Below are 18,874 nucleotides of genomic sequence, written 5' to 3' on the forward strand. Positions count from 1 at the left end.
CCCTAGAGCCCGCGCACTCTAGGGCCCACATGCCGCAGCTACTAAGCCTGTGTGCTCCAACTACTGAAGCCCGTGCGCCTAGAGCCCGTGCTCCGCAACGAGAAGCCACCACAATGAGAAGCCCATGCACCACAACAAAGAGTAGCTTCCGCTCACCACAACTAGAGAAAGACCGCGTGCAGCAACAAAGACCCAACGCAGCCAAAAACAAATAAAATTTAAAAGAAAAAAAAAGAATGGGGAGTACCCCACGTGGCTCAGCAGGCAGAAGCAGGTATACTCAGTACTCTGCCGTACTCGATGTGTAAATTCTGAGCATATAATAAAAACCTTAAAAACGTGCATGCCTTTTGAATCAGCACCCTCACTTTTAGGGAAAGAAAATAAATATGCAGAGATGATTAACTGTGAGGTTTACAATAGTTAAAAAATTGGGAATAATCCAAATGTTTCTCATTGGGGGCTTGTATAGATACATTACAGTACATCCTTACAATGGAATACTATGCACCCATTAACATCAATGAGGTAAAACAGACAGAGAATGGTATTACAGTGTATTAGGTTTAAAAAGCAGATAATAAAGTAGTATATATGGTCTCATTTTCATTTAAAAACATCTGTATAAAGGCACAGAAAAAACTGGGAGGTACAGTTATACAAAGGAATTGAAAGTAGTTATTTGGGGGCATTAAAAGTTTGGGTGATTTAAATTTATTTTCTATTTTCATATGACATGAGGAATGCTAGAATATGTAACATGTACCCCTCAAAAAAGAGCAGTAAATGTCCAAGAGACAAAGCAGGGCCAGGTAGACCAGATGTCTACTTCAACGCTGGCCAACCTTGGGTGTACTGGTAACAAGGTGACATTCTGTGTTCCACCATGTTCCTGCTTTGGCAGTGACATGGCATGAGGAGGCAAGACAGACTCTACTCCCAGGATTCCTTGAATGCACTTGGAGACTTCCTCCTAGGGTGTCTGAACATCTTTTTAGTTTGGACTAAGAGCTAGCAGATATCCAGCAGCAGCAGGAGCCCCAGGCAGACGATGGCTGGGATGCAGGTGTTCAGTGATTCTTTCAGAGACACCAAAGTGAAGATAGCCCCTGGAATGGAAAATGAGGTCCCTGAGGCTCCCTGGGAATGCTCAGGAGATCCAGGAGCTCAGGGCCCTCCAGCCAAGCTGACCCACTCTACCTTAAGCCCTCTCTTGAACACTGCCCCCCACCAACACACACACCCTAAACTAGCTGCACTCATCTCTCTGACCTCCCAGAGAAAGCAGAACCAGAAATCAAAAGTTTCTTGAACTAACGTAGACCCTCTCAGATGGCAAGAAATAGTAACAATCCAACCAAACAGGGCAAGGTGAGTAGGTGGGCATTTTGGAACAGATTCTCCCTGATCCTTCTCCTTTCTCAATCCTAGTGGAGGGAAGAAGGCCCAGGGATTGGTGGTGGAGGTAGTGGGAAAGATCTGAAAATGAAGGAAGCTGTGGAAATGGAAAGAAAGCCTGGAAGAAGGTTGGTAGTGGCAGCAGCAATGGTGACACAAGGCCAGGGGACATAGAAGAGCCTGAAGATGTCTGGCCTTTGAAGCAGCAGCTGTCTTTGTACATCAGCAGTTCCTGTGGGCAGAGCCACTAAGAGGAGGCCCTCTAGGAATGCCTGCCACAGGGAAATCCTCTGCCTTTCTGGTCAGGGGGCCCAGCTTCCTTGCTCTCTGTTTCCACCTGCCAGACACATGAGTCCAGTGGCAGCTGCTACTCCAACCCCTCATCTCAGGGTAGGGGTAATGAGAAAGGGGTAGGGGCTTTTAGGTTACAATATATCCTTATAATGGAAATACCATGCAGCCAATAGAATTGATGACATAGAAGGTATATCTGACATAGAAGAGGGTTATAGTATATTAAGTTTAAAAAGCACTTGGCCTAGTCTGAAGACCATGGAAACTGCAATAGAGCAGGAAATGCTTCTGGTTCCAGATGAAAAGAGTGGCAAAAGTAACGAGAACAGCCAGACTTTTTGCTATCACCCTCGCCTAGAAGTCCCCATTTCACCAGCCCAGTTGCACCCCCCTTACCCATCATGAGCAGTGTCAAAAGCAAGTTGCTGATCTCTTGCAGCATCGGTGGGCCCAGGACCAGCAGCAACCCAGCTAGCAGTTCCAGCCAGCCCACAGCCACTTGGTAGCTCATGGGATCTGGCTGGTAGCCGAACACCTTCAGTGGAAACACCTCAGCGAACTGCACGAACAGGGCTTTCTAGGGGCGGCAGGGAATGCCTGTCAGCCAGAGTCACCAAGGATCCACTGCCCAGATGCTCCACAGAGGCATTCTGTGCCAGTGCCCTCAACGCCCCCAGCAAAGGAGATACTACTCTAGGCCAGGTCCAGGGCTAAGGTCAGCCAGCCTGGAAAGGAGACGGCCTCCCTGGGGGGCTGAGCTTTGGAATCAGAAAACAGGCTTTACGCTCCAAGAAGGGTGGGATGGTGGTACAGAGATGGACTGATTTTCTCACCAGATTACAACCCAGCCCCAAATTCCGGGAAGAGGAAGCTAGGCTTGGGCTTTCTCATCTAGTGCCAAGGCCTTGGGAACTCCGGCGCTTCTCTTTCTGTTTGGCCTGGTTTCTCTTCAGGCTACTACGCAGGGAATATTTGGTGAGGAGGAAGGGAATGGAAGGGGAGATTCTTGTTCATTAAACAGATTCTACTCAATATCATATGCTGGGACCTGGCTCTCATTGCAGTAGACAGAAAGGGAGTTGAGGGGGTCAAAGTGAGTGACTCAGCTCGCTCGCTAAGTCAAGCTCTGTCCTGGGCCACATGACAACTTCACCTGGACCCTTAGGTTGGCTACCTTTGCTGGCTCTCCCACCTCAGCTCTACCTCCCCTACTCAGTGCTCTAAGGAAGAAACTCTAAGCTGTCCGGTTCTGAGGATGTACTTCCCCAAACAACCCCCCACCCTAAGCCAGGCCTGGAAGAAGGAAACTGGCAGAGATCTAGAAGTCTGGCTTATCTGAGGGACTGGGCAGATTGGTGGGCAGAAGGACATGACAGCTTTTCGGAGAGTCTGGAACTAGACAGGAAGTCGAAGGGCGACTTCTAGGCCTCCCTCTCAGGCTCTGGGAAGGGCTCTCTGGATTCTAAGTTAGGAGAGTATCTAAAGTTTGGGTCCTGCTTCTTGACTAGTTGTGTAACCTTTAGCAGATACACTTCACCTTCAGGGCAGGTTTCCTACTCTGATAAGCAGGGATTAATAACCCCCCGCCTCATGAACACCCCCAAGAACTCAAGCAAAGGAAGGAGGGCGCAAAGGGAGCTCGGTCCCTCTCTCTCCCCAAGGGTCCCAGAGTATTCCTCATCGGCTCCAGATTTGCCTGGGGCCAAAAATGCCCGAATGGAAGGGAATGTGACCGTCCCCTTCCAGGGAAAATCCAGAGAACTCGGAGGAACTCCCCAGGCAGGGGCCCACGCCTAAGTAGCTGTCCAGGTGCTCCCCCCAGCTCTAGCGCCGTCTGGCCCGAAGACAGGCGGGTCCGCGGGGCGCGGGCGGGCACGGAGAGGCGGGGGCCGGCCGGGCACCTGGGTAACGGCCGGGGTCGCAGCCCCCGCCGCCCTGCGGCCAGTCCCCCGCCCAACCGTCCGCCGCCCACCCCGCGCCGCTCACCATCTGCTCTGACACCGGAGCCGAGATCTGCTCCGAGAGCTTGGCCGCCCCCGTGAGCGCGAAGAAGCCGCCCAACAGGACGCGCAGAGCTGCGAGCGGGAGCGCCATGGCCGCGCCGGCCTCCGCGACGCGCCCGCCTCAGGGTAGGCCCCGCCGAAAACCCGCCCCCTGCCGCCCGTCCGTTTCCTCCCTCCCGGGGCGGCCGGAAGACCTGCGCCAGAGCCGCCGCTCCTCGCCCCCAAGGGGGTTGCCGCCCTCTTTTGGGCCAGCACCAAAAGGCTGAGGCAGGAGACGGCGCTTGGGCAGGGCAGCCCCATCTCACAGATGGGGATACTGAGGCCCACTTGCTCTTAACTAAACGGGCCCCTCCGAATTCAGGGAAAGTCTCCCAGCTAGTATGGACAGAGTAGAATCAAACATGGGTATATGGACGTGACGTGCAGAAGAGCTCTGTTACGGTCAAAAGACGTTGCGCGGCGGGGGTTAGGGAGGTAGGGGAGGAGGGAGTCGCTCCTGCCCTTGCCACACTAGCTTGGCGATCCGAGCTGTCACCTAACCTCTTTGGGCCTCAGTGGCGTCTGCATCTGTAAATGGGGATAATGCCGTTATCAGTTCCGAGCCTAGAGCAGGCCTAGCAGAACGCCTGGCACATGTAAGAACTCAGAATTATTTGTACATTAGTAAATTTATGAAATTATTAAGAATAAATCAATAACTAGTAATTTTAAAATAAGTTGTTCTTTTCTATCATTGCCTGAAATGTATTTTCCCTCTAATATCTCTCAGCTGAAGTTAAAATGGGAAAGGTGTTTGAAAATTCAGGTTCTTACAGCCATGGGTAGAGAGGCTTTCACTGAAAAAAACCCTACAGGCCACTCCTGGCCCATCTGCTTTTACCTGGAAATCTATCTAGACCTGGATGAGAAAACTGACAAATTCAGAAAGCGCTCTGGTTTTACTCCCTTCCCCGCCCTCAGCTAACAATGTTTGTTTACATTTTTTAATAAAAATTTTTAAGGCAGCTTTCATGACACATGAAAATTATATGAAATTCATGTTTCAGTGTTCATAAATAAGTTCATAAACTGTGGTTTATTGAACCACACTTTGCGTATGGTCTACTGCTTTTGTGCTGCAACAGCAGAATTGAGTAGTTCCCACCTTACAGCCTGCGAAGCCTAAAATGTTCATTACCCAGCCTTTTATGAAAAAGGTTTGCCAAGCCCTGGTCTAGAGAGCCAGAGAGGCCCCTAACAGGGGTCTCAAACTCTCCTGCTGCTTCCACTTCCTGATAGCCGAGCTGCTTGGATCTTTGTTTTCTACCTACCCACAACCTGCTGGGTAGGTAGCCGGCAGGCTGAAGACTGAAATGTCCTATGTGCTTCTAAAGACCAAGCAGTTTCAACATCCAGGTGTGCTAGCTATTACATTATAAACTGGGCCTTTCATTACCTACATCTTTGTCACTAATCCAAATTATCTGATCAGTTAATAAAATAGCTAAGTTCTCTACCTTGGACTATTATATATAATTATGTATAAATGCATAATTATTAAATTCCTCAATGAAAAGAGAAAAATTATTAAAACACTTATTTAATCACCGAGAACACACATCCACATTAGGAATTTATATTTTAGGATACTTATCTCATACAAAATTTAACACAAAAGTATAGACTTTGATAATAAGCAATATGCACATTACTATTCTTTCTCCTTTACTAATTTTTCTATCCTCGGAATTAAAGATGTGACTGCAAGTCGTAGGGCAGGGCCAGAAACCAACAGATTTCTTTGTTTTGACTCAGTCAAAGCTGAAAATGTAGCATCGCATAAATAAATAGTTGAAAAAGGCAATAAAAATTTCAGTGCCTTTTCATGGAGTTCTGGGTAACTTGCCTTTGCATTTATCCAAAACTGAGTTACAGACATTGATTTAAATACTGATTGTAATCCTAAATCTGACGATAACCGTGCTAGTTTTTCTTCTTCGAAGTCCGTGAGATTACTATTTTGGTGATTCATAAAAGGATTAATTATCCACAAATTTCCTGAACACAAGTCTTCTTCTGGTGGGTAACAGTCATTGAGCATTTGAGAAAGTCCTTCCAGGTGCTCAAAAATAATGCTTGCAATACTGCTCATATTTAAGCCTGATGAGTTTGAGAATTCAGAAAATGAAGGGAACATGTCATAATCATTCTCTTCCATGCGCTTCAACCACATTTTTAACTTTTTCTTAAGTATATCGATTTTATTATACAAATTGAAGAGAGTAGTCATAGATCCTTGGAGACTTAAATTTAGTTCATTTATAAGTGAAAAAATATCTGATAAGTAGGCCAGCTTTGCAACCCATTCCTCATCAAAAAAATATTTGGCCAAATCTGAATGGTTTTGATTTAAAAATATTTCAATTTCATGTCGTAATTCAAATAATCTTGTTAAAATTCTCCCTCTTGATATCCAACGTACTTCAGCATGAAGTGGTAAATTCACGTGCTCAGACCCCATCTCTTCACACAAAATTGTTAACATTCGTGAATTCAACGCATTGCTCTTTATAAAACTTAAAATTTGTGCTGACTGCATAAGAATTTCATGTAAGCACGGAGACAACTTTTCTGCTGCTAAATGTTCACGGTGAATAAAACAATGTGTAAATGCCACTGTATTCATGGCAACTTCTTGAATTTTTGCCCTTAAACCAGAACACCTACCAGTCATGCTTGCAGCCCCATCTGTACAGAGACCAACACAATGCTTCCAGTTCAGAGATTTACTATCAATATATTTATTTATTAGTTCAAATATTTCAAAACCAGTCATCTGAGAAGGCATTTCAATGCAACATAATAATTCTTCTTTTATATCACTACAACCATAATCAATGAAACGAATATAGCACAAAAGAAGGGTGGTATTTGAGATTTCTAATGACTCATCTATCTGAAGGGCAAACCACTTTGATTCTCTGACTTTCTGAATCAGCTGATCTTCAATGTCTGCAGATAGTTCATCAATCCTGTGTCCAATTGTACTATTAGAAAGAGGAATGGTTTTCATTTTGTCTCCAGCACTGGAACCCAAAACTTCTGAACACATTTCTGCTAAATATGGTTTAATTATTTCTTCAGCAATGGAAAATGGCTTTTTGCTGGCAGCAATTTGGAAAGCAATTAAATAAGAAGCTTTCACAAGTGACTTTTCAACTAGTAAACACTTTTTTAAAGCACTGTTTTGACATTCCATTTCAAGAGATTTTTGTTCAAAAAAATCTACTGGTTTGTTTTCTAATTCTGAATGCTTTGTCTTCAAATGATGAGAAAGATTTGCTGGCTTCATGTTTTCACTGGATAAAATTTCTCCACAGATGACACACTGTGGTCTTGGTGAGCTTTCTTTTGATCCCGGACAGATAATAAAACCAACTTTTAAATATTCCACATCATAAGTCTGGAAAAAACCTATTCTTTTTTTCTTTGCAGGTGGAGAATCAAGTTCCGCATCATTTTTCTCATTAGGCATAGATAAATCTGAATGAAATATTTGAATCACTGTTATTTTCAAGAACAAATAAGCAATGTTCTTTATGTTTTTCCCCCACGTTTAAAATTTATATTTTGTTACTATTCATATTTGTCAAAAGCATACACTAATTAAGGTTTAAACACAAACCATAATACTTCCATGATGCCATTAAAAACTGAATTTCTTGGGACTTCCCTAGTGCTCCAGTGGGTAAGACTCCACACTCCCAATGCAGGGGGCCAGAGTTCGATCCCTGGTCAGGGAACTAGATCCCGCATGCATGCCGCAACTAGGAGTCCACATGAGGCAACTAAGAAGGCTGCAGGCAACAACTAAAAGTCCACATGCCGCGACTAAGAAGCCCGCATGCCGCAACTAAAAGATCCTGCATACTGCAACGAAGACTAAGACCCGGCGCAGCCTAAATAAATATTTTTAAAAAACAAAAAAACAAAAAACTGAATTTCTCTTTGCCCAAAGCTTGGTCACTGACTGTAGTAAAACTGTAGGCAGTGGTATGTGTCCTAGCAGTGCCATGTATTCAGTAGATTAGTGGAATTAGGGCTGATGTCCATAGAATACACCAAGTTAAGAGTAAACTATTTTAGGGACTTCCCTGGTGGCTCAGTGGTTAAGAATCCGCCTGCCAATGCAGGGGACATGGGTTTAAGCCCTGGTCCGGGAGGATCCCACATGCTGCGGAGCAACTAAGCCCATGCGTCACAACTACTGAGCCTGCGCTCTAGAGCCCCCAAGCCACAACTACTAAGCCTGCGTGCCACAACTACTTAAGCCCGCGCACCTAGAGCCCATGCTCCACAACAAGAGAAGCCACCGCAATGAGAAGCCCACGCACCACAATGAAGAGTAGCCCGCACTCACCGCAACTAGAGAAAGCCTGTGTGCAGCAACAAAGACCCAACGCAGCCAAAAATTAATTAACACCAAAAAAAAAGAATATACTATTTTACTTTTTAAAAGATGGGGAAAAAAACTGAGAGGAGAAAAAAATTTGGCAAAAAGTTAACATTTGGTGAATCTAGATGAAGGGTATATTCATTATGTATATTCATCTAAGGGTGTTCATTGTGCTGTATTTTCAATCTTTCTGAATTTTGAATTTTTCAAAATTAAAGTTGAGGGTAAGGGGGTTAATTATTAGTTTTAATACCCAGTGTCAGTGAAGGTGTAGAGAAATGGATGCTCTCAAACATTGCTGATTGGAGCATAAATTCATATAACTTTTCAGGAGGGCAATTTTGCAATACATATCAAAATCTAAGCCTTAAAATTCTATGAGAGCTTTTGAATCAGTAATTCCACTACTTAGGATTTATCCTAAGGACATAATTAGACAAGTGGAGAAAGATCCATTTATACAGCTTAACTCAATACTGTTTATAATATTAAAAAACTAGAAGCAATCTAATGTCAACCTTAGGAGGATGGATATACATTATATATATCCATACGTTATATATACTGGAATCTATGCATCCATTAAGAATCTCAACGTATATTTAAATTTACGTTGATGTGGAATGATGTTTTCGTGCAATGTCAAGTGAAAAAGTAGTTTACAACAGTATACAGAAAACATCCTAATACTTAATCTAGAAATTCAAAAATGTATAAGCACACACATACCCACATATACAGCTGTCCACAGATCCCTTACTACCTTCCACATGTGAATGTGTATTTAATATAAATTCATGTAAACGAAGAGTGTATCATTTTTACAGGAATATAAAACAATCAAATTTACTGAGGAAGGAAAAGAGAATTCTCCTTGACTCCTACCAAAAGAAAGGCATCCTACATAAAAACTCATGGTTAGCTGTTGACAGACTAAGCTTTTACTTTCATCTTTTGGCTGCGCCGCACAGCACATGTGGGATCTCAGTTCCCCAACCAGGGAACGAACCCGCACCCCTCGCACTAGAAGCGCAGAGTCTTAACCACTGGACCACCAGGGAAGTCCCCCGACTAAGCTTTTAAATATATTCTATGAAGTAAAAGTAGCATTAAAAACAAAAATCAAAAAATGTTTTGGGCAGAGTAGCCTATAAAAGTAACTGAAAACATAAGGGTAGTGGGATTAAAAGCAGTTAACATGGATTGGGGCAAGAGTGTACAATATTTTCAAGTATGAATTCAAATAATTTTCCTAATCACCAATACCTCAGACATATAATTATACTCTTAGTAAGTCAATTCAGTATTTAAAAAAAGAACCAAGGTTAAATCACTAATACTTTTAACTAAATTCGTATCTTAGTAATTATAATAGCCTGTCTATACATTTGAAAAGCAGTGCACATGTACAGAAGATGCTTGTCCACTCTACACATAATGCTTTGCGTGCATATGGATTCAATTCAGTAGTTATTAGTGTTAATGACAATAAATACAAAAGGAATCAACTAGATGTTCAAAGTATGTGATCCAAGAATTGTTTTCACATTTAAGAAATTGTCAATGACTTTCTTTTCCTTTCTTAAAAAATCAAAAACAAGCACACAAAACAGAAAACAAACTTACTACATGTGGAAAGCACAACAACACATACCTGTCTGACATTCCTTGTGTTGTGTATGTGGTTTGCAAGAGGTGGCCTTGGTCTGTGTGACGGGTTTGCACAATAATGCTTTGTTCTTTAAAAGCTTCAAAGACTGGGAAGACAGAAGTTTCATGGCATCTGTCTGTGTACTTCCCTAGTTAAAAAAATCCAGAAACCAGAGAGATTTTTTTTAGTACCTTCTCACTGACTAATATTGCTATCAGTTGAAAGGTGACATATATCAAGAGAAATATAATTCTCTAAAAGAGTGGTACAAGAAAGTTGCTTTGGAAAATATATACTAATTCCTAATTCTTCAATCAGTATCAGTACCATTTATTGATTTAAAAAAATACTCTGCCAATAATAAGTACAATCAAAACAAAGAAAACAATCTGATTAGGACAATTGGCTATTCAGAAAACTTAGATCCAACTTCAGACCATATGCAAAAAAATATTCCACATCGATTAAAGACCTCAACGTGAAAAAAATAAAACTTTAAAATCAATGGAGAATTTTCAAATAACCAGAACTCAGAGGAAGTATTCTTAAATAAAACACAAAAGAGTTAAAAATATAGTAGAAAAGGTTGATACAACTGACCACCTTGAAGTTTTAAGCTTTTGCAAACAAAGGTCTTAAAGGGTGAAGGATAAACAACAGAGTGGGAGAACGTATTTAAAACATGTTCTTTCATTCAGTAAACATTTACTGAACGTTTACGACAAGCCAGGCACTGTCCTTAGACCTGGGCATACAGCAGAAGACAAGAAAAAGTCCTGCTCTTATGGGCCTTACCTTCTAGAGGGAGACACAGAATATAAACAAGTAAAACAAATACATAATGTATAATTCCAGGTAGTAATAACTGCTATGAAAGAAATAAAGCAGGATAAGAGAATGGAGAGTGACAGCGTGGAGCAGAGGTAATTCTGGAGTAAACATTTGAGCAAAGACCTTATGAATATTCAAAAGAGCATGTCATGCAATGCCTGAGGTCAGAGGATTCCAGGCAGAGGGACTGAGATGCAAAAGACCTGAAGTGGGAAAGAGCGTGACATGCTTAAGGAACATCAACAAGAACAAGGCTGAAATAAAGTTAAGCCAGGGCTAAAATGATACATTTGGAAAGGTCGGCAGAAGCCAACTTGTATAGGACCTGGAAGGTCTTAGTAAAAAAAACAACAGAAAATTAGGATTGTACTTTAAGCATGATGGGAAACCACCGAACGGTACACAGTAGCCTCCCTCATCTGCAGTTTTGCTTTCCTTCGTTTCAGTTACCCATGGTCAACTGCAGTCTGAAAATATTAAATGGAAAACTCCAGAAATAAACAATTCATAAGTTTTAAATTGTACACCATTCTGAGTAGCACTATGGAATCTCTTGCTGTCCCATTCTGTCCTGCCCAGGAAGTTAACCATCCCTTTGTCCAGCGTATCCTGCCCATTAGTCATTTAGCAGCCATCCTGGTTGTCAGCTTGATTGCCGTGGTGTCACAGCGCTTCTAGTCAAGTAACCCTTATTTTATTTCATAATGGCCCCAAAGTGCAAGAGCAGTGATGCTGGCAATTCAGATATGCCGAAGAAAAGCCCTAAAGTGTGTCCTTCAAGCGCAAAGGGAAAAGCTTAACACTTCATCACAACACCTACGTTTTTCACCTCACTTCATCACCTCATATCACCACCACAAAGGTGAATACAGTACAATAAGGTATTTTGAGACAGAGATCACATTCATATAACTTTTATTATAGTATACTGTTATAATTGTTCCATTTTGTTATTGTTAATCTCTTACTGTGCCTACTTTATAAATTAAACTTTATCATAGATATGTATGTATAGGAAAAACATAGTGTATATATAGGGTTCGGTACTGCCCATGGTTTCAGGCATCCACTGGGGGTCTTGGAACGTATCCCCCACGGATAAGGGAGTACTACTGTTATTTAAATTTACTTTTTAAATAGGTGATAGAGGCAGTAATTTTGAATGACGTAACAATTCAAAAGGTATAAAAGTGTATACATGAAAAGTAAGTTTTCCACACCTGTCTGCCATCTATCCAGACTCAGTCTTGAACACAGTGTTCCCAGTTTCGTATACATCCTTCTAGAGATGGGCTATGTAATTAAATAAGTTGCTTCTGACTACACATGGTAGCATATTATTAGCAAGGCTCAGCACCTTGCTTTGCCACTTAGCGAACTATCTTGGAGGTATTTTCATAAAACTTTATACAAAGCTGCCTAGTAACAGCTTTATACACTGAATGTACTACATGTAATTTGAAGAGTCCCTGCTGCTAAACATTTAAATGTTACAAATCTTTTGCTATTATAAACAATGCTACAATAAATATCCTTACATACAAATTGATTCTTCATGTGCCAGTGTATCTGTAGACCAAGGTCTTTCTCTTTTCCTGCAAAAGCTTTCTTGTTTCCATTGGGTCCATGGCTTGGGAGAGGGCTCCAGCGTGGTTAAAAAGCTGCCTAGTGGCTGCAGGAAGAGGCTCAGACAGAAGCCCTGACACCGGAGGATAACAGAGGGGCCCCTCAAAGGCAGCTGGGCTGGAGGCTCCTAGCCCTTCTTGAGTTGAGGGTGGCCCCCTCAAAGATATACTCGCCCAGCCCAGCCTAACACCAGCCAGTGTGTCAGGTGGTGGCCCATCTTCTTTATGAGTTTCATCTCCTCATCTATGAAGTGATTCTCCAGGACGTCACAGAGATGGGGGTCTGCACAGGCAGAACCAGGGTATGAAGATCCAAAAGGGCCTGGTTCAGGCTCTTCTCCACAACCATGGTGGCTTCCATGGCATCCAGGGTTTTACCCCACTCATCTTGGGACAGTTTCTGCACACCCTGGAAGAGGATACAGCCACTGCGCTGGTTTTGCATCTTCAGGAGACTCGGAAGAAGTGGCCCACACTCTCCAGAGCCACATGACCACGGCGGAAATGGATGCTCAGAGAGTGGTACGTGTAGGAGGCCAGCAGAGGCAGGCTGACCAGGCGATTGACGGAGGCCTCCACCTTGGTGGAATAATTCTGACCAGTCTGGGAGTTCTTGGTTGACTGGCAGTAAGGACGATGAATGTGCAAAATATACCTGAAAGATAAATTCTTAAAATTGGAGTTCCTGGGTAAAACGGTATTTATGTTTTAAATTTTAATAGGTTTTACTAAATTGCCCTCTGTAGCAGTTTTACCAACTGCCATTGGCAATATGTAAAAATGCCTTAACAGTGTAATTCATCATTTTTATCTTTGCCATCTGATAAAACTGTAGTTCTAAATGGCATTTCTCTAATCTTGAAGTTGAATTATGTTTGCATGTGTTTAAGAACTATTATTTCCTGGTCTGTAAACTGATGGATCATACTTTTGCCCATGTTCCTAATGGGTGTTGGGTCTTCTTACTGACTCACAGACACTCTCTACATATGGAAAAAAATAGCCTTTTATGGCATAAATTGCAACCTTGTTTTTTTCTGTGTCTTTGCCTTTGAAATGTAGTTGAATTTTCCTTACAAATCTTTTATGGCTTTTGGGTTCTGTGACATATTTAGACAGACTTTCCCCACTTCTGCACTAAAATTCTTTCCTATACTTTTTCCTAGTACTTTCATTATTTTTTAAAACTTAAAACTTTTCTCCATCTAGACATCATTTTGGTTTAAGAGGTAGAAATCCAACTGTATTTTCTTCCATATGTCTACTCAGTTGTCACAACACTATTTACTGAATAATCTAGATCTCTCCTACTGATCTGAACTGCCACCTAGATTGTTTCTAAATTCGCATATATATATATATATATATATATATATATATATTTTTTTTTAGGTCTATTTCTAGACTTCTTTTCTATTGAGCTGTCTATCCATGGCTTCTTGTTGTTTCAACTACGTAGCCTTATAAAGTCTGTTGTATAACTGATTCACTTTGCTGTACACCTGAAACTAACACAACCTTATAAATCAACTATACGCCAATAAAAATTTTAAAAACATTTTTTTAAATTTGTAGTTATCCTATAGTTTTGGGAACTAGCTCTTCCCCTTCTCTATTCTTCTTTTTTCAAAATTTCACTGAAGGTTTTTAAAGCACTGGAATGACAATCTGATTTGCGTTTTAAGATGATCATTCTGGCAATAGTGTGGAGAAAAAAACTGCAAAGGGCAAAAATGGAAGGAGGAAGACAAGTAGGAGGTCACTGCAATGCAGAAGAAAGGTGATGGTGGCTCAGACTAAGAAGACAGCAACAGGAGTGATAAGAAGGAACACTGGAGAGGAAGTGTGGGGGAAATAAAACAGCTCTGCTTTATTTGAGATGGCTATTCACAATCTAAGAGTAAATGTCAAGCAAGCAGTTGGATGGATACGTGAATCTAGAGCTCAGAGGTCAAGGCAAGAGAAATAAATCTGGTAATCAGCCACCATCTAGGTGGTTTAAAACCACAGGACTATAATGAGTCCCCTACAAAGAAATGTAGATTGACAAAAGGAACAAATGATTGACCTAGAAGCTGAAGAAGGTATTTCAAGGAATGAAGGAGAGATCAACTGTATCAAATGTTACTGAAAGGATGAGTAGAATAAGAACTGAAAATTGACCACTGGATTTGGCAAAATAAACACTGATGGAGATCTTGACAAGAATAGTTTCAGTGGAGTGGTGCAGACAAAAGCCTGACTAGAGTGAGCTAAGGGAAGATACAGATAAGGAAATGGTGGCAGCAAGTAGAGGCCACACTTAGAGGAGTTTTTCCAAAATGGAGAGCAGAGAAATGGGACAGTAGCTGAAAGGTCATGGTGTTAAAGAAGGATTTTTTTCAGGTAGGAAAGATTACTGCATGTTTTTGTGTTGGTAAAAATTGTAAGTAGAAAGGAAGGTAAATCCAGAATATATAAAGAAACCCAGGACTTCCCTGGTGCAGTGGTTAAGAATCTGCCTGCCAATGCACGGGACATGGGTTCAAGCCCTGGTCCAGGAAGATCCCACATGCCGCAGAGCAACTAAGCCCATGCACCACAACTACTGAGCCCACAAGCCAGAACTACTGAGCCCTGCGTGCAGCAATGAAAACCCAATGCAGCAAAAACTAAATAAATAAAAATAAACATATTAAAAAAAAGAAATCCATAAGAAAAAGACAAACACAAATATGGGGAAAAATTAAAAACAGGAAATTCAAAGAAAATTCAAATGTTCAAAAACAGAAATATAAGCAAACACACTAGTAATCAGTGACATGTAAAATAAAACAAGATATTACTAAACAGACTGGCAAAAGAAAGTTTAAATCTGACAACATAAAATAACAATAAGGCTGTGGGAAATAAGTACAAAAATAAACTGCTGGTGGGAATGAAAACTGGAACAGCCACTCTATAGGGCAATTTGAAAACTAAAAATGCAAATGCACTTTGTCGCCAAAATTCCATAATTCCATGTCTACACTAGACAAACACCTGCACACGTGCACAAGGAGACACAGAATGTCCACTGTAGCAGATATTTTTGATAGTGAAGCAATCTAATGTTTATCAATAGGCAATAGATAAATAAAATATGGTCCCTATATACAATATTATACAGCAGCAATGGGAATGTAACAAATCTATTAAATATCACATGGATATTTTAAAAAATAACATTATTTTCCATGGATGTGTATATATGAATGTGAAAGATTAAAAATGGTCTGAAAGGACACACACCAAACTCAGAACAGTAGTTGCATCTAGGGTTGTGAAAAAGGACTGAAGGTAGTGATTCATTTTTTAAAAAGGAGAAAAAAAGGGAGGGTAGAAGAAAAAACAAAAAAACTGTGAGCTAATAAGCCAAATCTATCAATGGTTAATTCTGGATGGAGGGAATACAGTAGAACAGGGAGTTGGCAAAATACGGTTCATGGGCCCACCACCTGTGTTTGTAAATAAAGTTTTACTGTTCCAGTGTTTTACTCACTCATGTATTGCTATGGCTACTTCTGCACTACAATGGCAGAGGTGAGAAATTGTAACAGAGACTGTATGCCCTGCAAAGTCTAAATATTTACTCTCTAGACCTTTATAGAAAAAGTTTGCTGACATCTGCAGTATATTCTCTTCTTTGCACTTCCCTGTATCTCACCTTTCCCCCAAATTTAAGACCACTTAAATAACCTGAAGAGATTCAGACCAAAGTCCCAGAGAAACAAAGAAAAAATTCTAAAACTGTCAGGTTTTTTTAATCATAAAAATACTACATTATTTATTATTATACTTTTTATAGACTAAACTGAAAATATTAATCAGAACTATTCTGTAACATAGTTTAAATGATTGGTGAATTACAGAAATACTCCATATAGGGAAAACATATATAGGGCAGTCACATTTAATATGAGGGATGTGTTCCTGAAAATCCTGAACAATTCAAAACCAACATAATTCAAGACTAATTGTCCCACACATATAAAGTAGAGGAGGGATGCATTATCAGAGTCATAAGCCTATAACCAATATAGAATATTTTTATAATACATATTAATAATACTTATTAATATAAGGTACATTAACAACGATTCATTATACAGTTAGGCAGTTAATAACAAAATTATTAATTCTACAACATGGCGATCTATTAATAATGTAATTTTAAGATATAATTTAATGTACAATACATAGCATACATATAGACACAAAATTAACTTACTGATAGTTCATTAACTAATGTAGTATACTGCCTGAAAATAATTAAGTAGAGTTATCACCATCTTCCAACAACACTAATAATGGGAGAGTTAAGAGATATCGAACTAAGTAGGATAAACTATCTCTCCACATTACGGCGAAAGCTGGTCTGATTCCCTGGAAGACTTTTGCTAAAGAATGAATCTAATGAATCTAACGTGGTTTGTTTTTTTTTTCTCATTTTTTCTTTTTTCACTGAGGATTTCTTGATATGCAGACACACTGTCCGTCTTTCGCCTTGCCACTGTGGAACCGCAATCCACATTTGGATCATCTTCAAATATAGCAACTGGTTGCTGAAATATGGTCAAAAGTCTATGCCAGTCACTTCACTGCTAGTTGATGTGTTAAAGGCCCAGGCTAATTGCTGGGGCCCTCTTCCTTTGTTTTTCTAATTCTAGCAAGTCTTCCTTTATTAATCCCTGGGCAACAACCCAAGCAAAATTTCAACATTCCTTTCAACAACCTTGCACAAATTTACCTTCTTTACCATTTTCATAGCTTTTTTTTTTTTTATTAATTCATTTAGTTTTGGCCGTGTTGGGTCCTCGTTGCTGCATGCGGGCTTTCTCTAGTTGTGGCGAGCAGGGGCTACTTTGTTGCGGTGCGCAGGCTTCTCATTGCAGTGGCTACTCTTGTTGCGGAGCACCGGCTATAGGCGAGAGGGCTTCAGTAGTTGTGGCTCATGGGCTCTAGAGTGCAGGCTCAGCAGTTGTGGCTCACAGGCTTAGCTGCTCCACGGCATGTGGGATCTTCCCAGACCAGGGATTGAACAAATGTCCCCCGCACTGGCAGGCGGATTCTTAGCCACTGCACCACCAGGGAAGTCCCTTATAGCTTCTTTATTAGCAGATGTTATGGTGTCTTCCAAGTTAAAGCCTCTTTAAATTCTGGTAAAGCTGAAATGTTTTGATAGCTTCAGTGTTAGCAGATACAGCTGGCCTGCTCATTTTTATATTCTTAAAACCTTGGTGGGCTTTAAAATTGGAAAGCCAGCCATGACTTGCAGTAAACCTTTTTGTCTCAGTGTCGCCTCCTTTCAAATCATCAAAAATACTTCATGCCGTAGCACAGATGATAGCTTGGCCTTAGGGACGCATTATGGCAGCACTGATTTTGCAGCTGTGTTGCCAGGATTTCTTCCATTTATTCCATTATCCTTGCCTGGTTACAAGATAATTTTGTGAACTAAAGAATGTACCTGCTTTAATACTGCTTTGGGGTTTTTTGAGCATTATCTCTAATACTCTGCAGGGTGCACTCTCCTAAATTAACAGCATGAGATATCATAGCAATGGTCTGGCCTTCTTCACAAAGTTTTATCACATCTAACTTCTGCTCCAAATTTAGAATTTGGGGCACATTTTTTAGTATAGCAACACCACTTAATGAACATGAATGACGCTGTTATATGATATCAATATTTAAAAAAAGATTTGAATTGTATCAAGAGCAAATGTTAAGAGAGCAACACAACAGTCACTGAAAACATTAACTCAAGATCTGACACATTAGGTTCGTGTGATACTGATAAAGGATGATAGGAATTTTGTTTTCCTGCTAAAGTGATGCTGACATAGGACAACAATGAGATAGTCTGCAATTCTTTCAGCCTGCCAGATTTGAAATTATATATTTCTTTAAATTTTTTTTTAAATCTTGGGAAGTTTCACAATAAAGTGGGAATTTAAATATATTTTTATTTTGCACTATTTTCAGCCTCACGTAATTCAAAGATGCATAAAACAACAATATACTGAACTTTTTCAAGAGACCTTCTAGTCTAAAAGAAAAATACTTGAATGTAGTAAAAGAGAAAAATAAGCAACCAGACGGAATTAACAAGTATTTAAAGAAACTCAGGAACCAGAACACAAACAATAAAATCAGGAATGCATTCTTATTAATGATCTAACTTTAAGATTCAAAAACAAAAATCAGTGTATAATATATTACTCTACTTTTTAAAAAGACTAAGCAGCAAATAGACATGAACTCAGACATATATTAGAAGGCTATATCCAAAATGAAACTAAACCCAAGGGGCATTAATCAGGAAAATATTTAATAAAACTTACATCTTCAATGATCTTTGCTGCCTCTTTAGTATTAACTGCACCTGTTATAAATTAAAACATACATTATCCCTAGAATATACAGAAGTAAACACTAAAACCAAGAGGTTACTTTCCTCTTGCTAAGGTGGTCTACAGCCTAGTCCAGAATTTCTCAAAAAGTGGTACAAGGAAACTTGGCATCAATACTACCTGGGGTGCTTGGTAAAGGTAGGGATTCCTGGGCCTAATCCCATCCTACTGTATTAGAATCTCCGAAGGTAAAGGCAGTGATA

The 18,874-nt window shown here is 40.5% G+C and overlaps 2 protein-coding genes across 14 annotated transcripts in view; both read right to left on the reverse strand.

Annotated features, from left to right (window-relative positions):
* Positions 1 to 493: 493 nt before the first annotated feature.
* On the reverse strand, positions 494 to 3,819 carry TMEM35B (transmembrane protein 35B). Its single transcript, XM_060003656.1, has 3 exons — positions 3,679 to 3,819; positions 2,089 to 2,269; positions 494 to 1,109 (listed from the first exon to the last, which is right to left on the reverse strand). The coding sequence occupies exons 1-3, from the start codon at positions 3,784 to 3,786 to the stop codon at positions 1,012 to 1,014; spliced, it is 387 nt and encodes a 128-aa protein (XP_059859639.1). The 5' UTR covers positions 3,787 to 3,819; the 3' UTR covers positions 494 to 1,011.
* A 1,448-nt stretch (positions 3,820 to 5,267) lies between these two features.
* Positions 5,268 to 18,874, reverse strand: part of ZMYM6 (zinc finger MYM-type containing 6) — a 43,612-nt gene continuing 30,005 nt past the window's right edge. For 12 of the 13 annotated variants that reach the window (XM_060018907.1, XM_060018858.1, XM_060018889.1 and 9 more), the window contains 3 exons: positions 18,603 to 18,643; positions 9,785 to 9,929; positions 5,268 to 7,217 (listed from right to left, as the gene is read on the reverse strand). In XM_060018907.1, the coding sequence (XP_059874890.1) occupies positions 5,386 to 7,217; positions 9,785 to 9,929; positions 18,603 to 18,643 (2,018 nt within the window). In that variant the 3' untranslated portion in view covers positions 5,268 to 5,385. The other variant, XM_060018941.1, reaches the window with a different exon arrangement.

The sequence above is a fragment of the Delphinus delphis genome, chromosome 1 (genome assembly GCF_949987515.2).
Source record: "Delphinus delphis chromosome 1, mDelDel1.2, whole genome shotgun sequence".
Classification (NCBI taxonomy): Eukaryota; Metazoa; Chordata; class Mammalia; order Artiodactyla; family Delphinidae; genus Delphinus; species Delphinus delphis.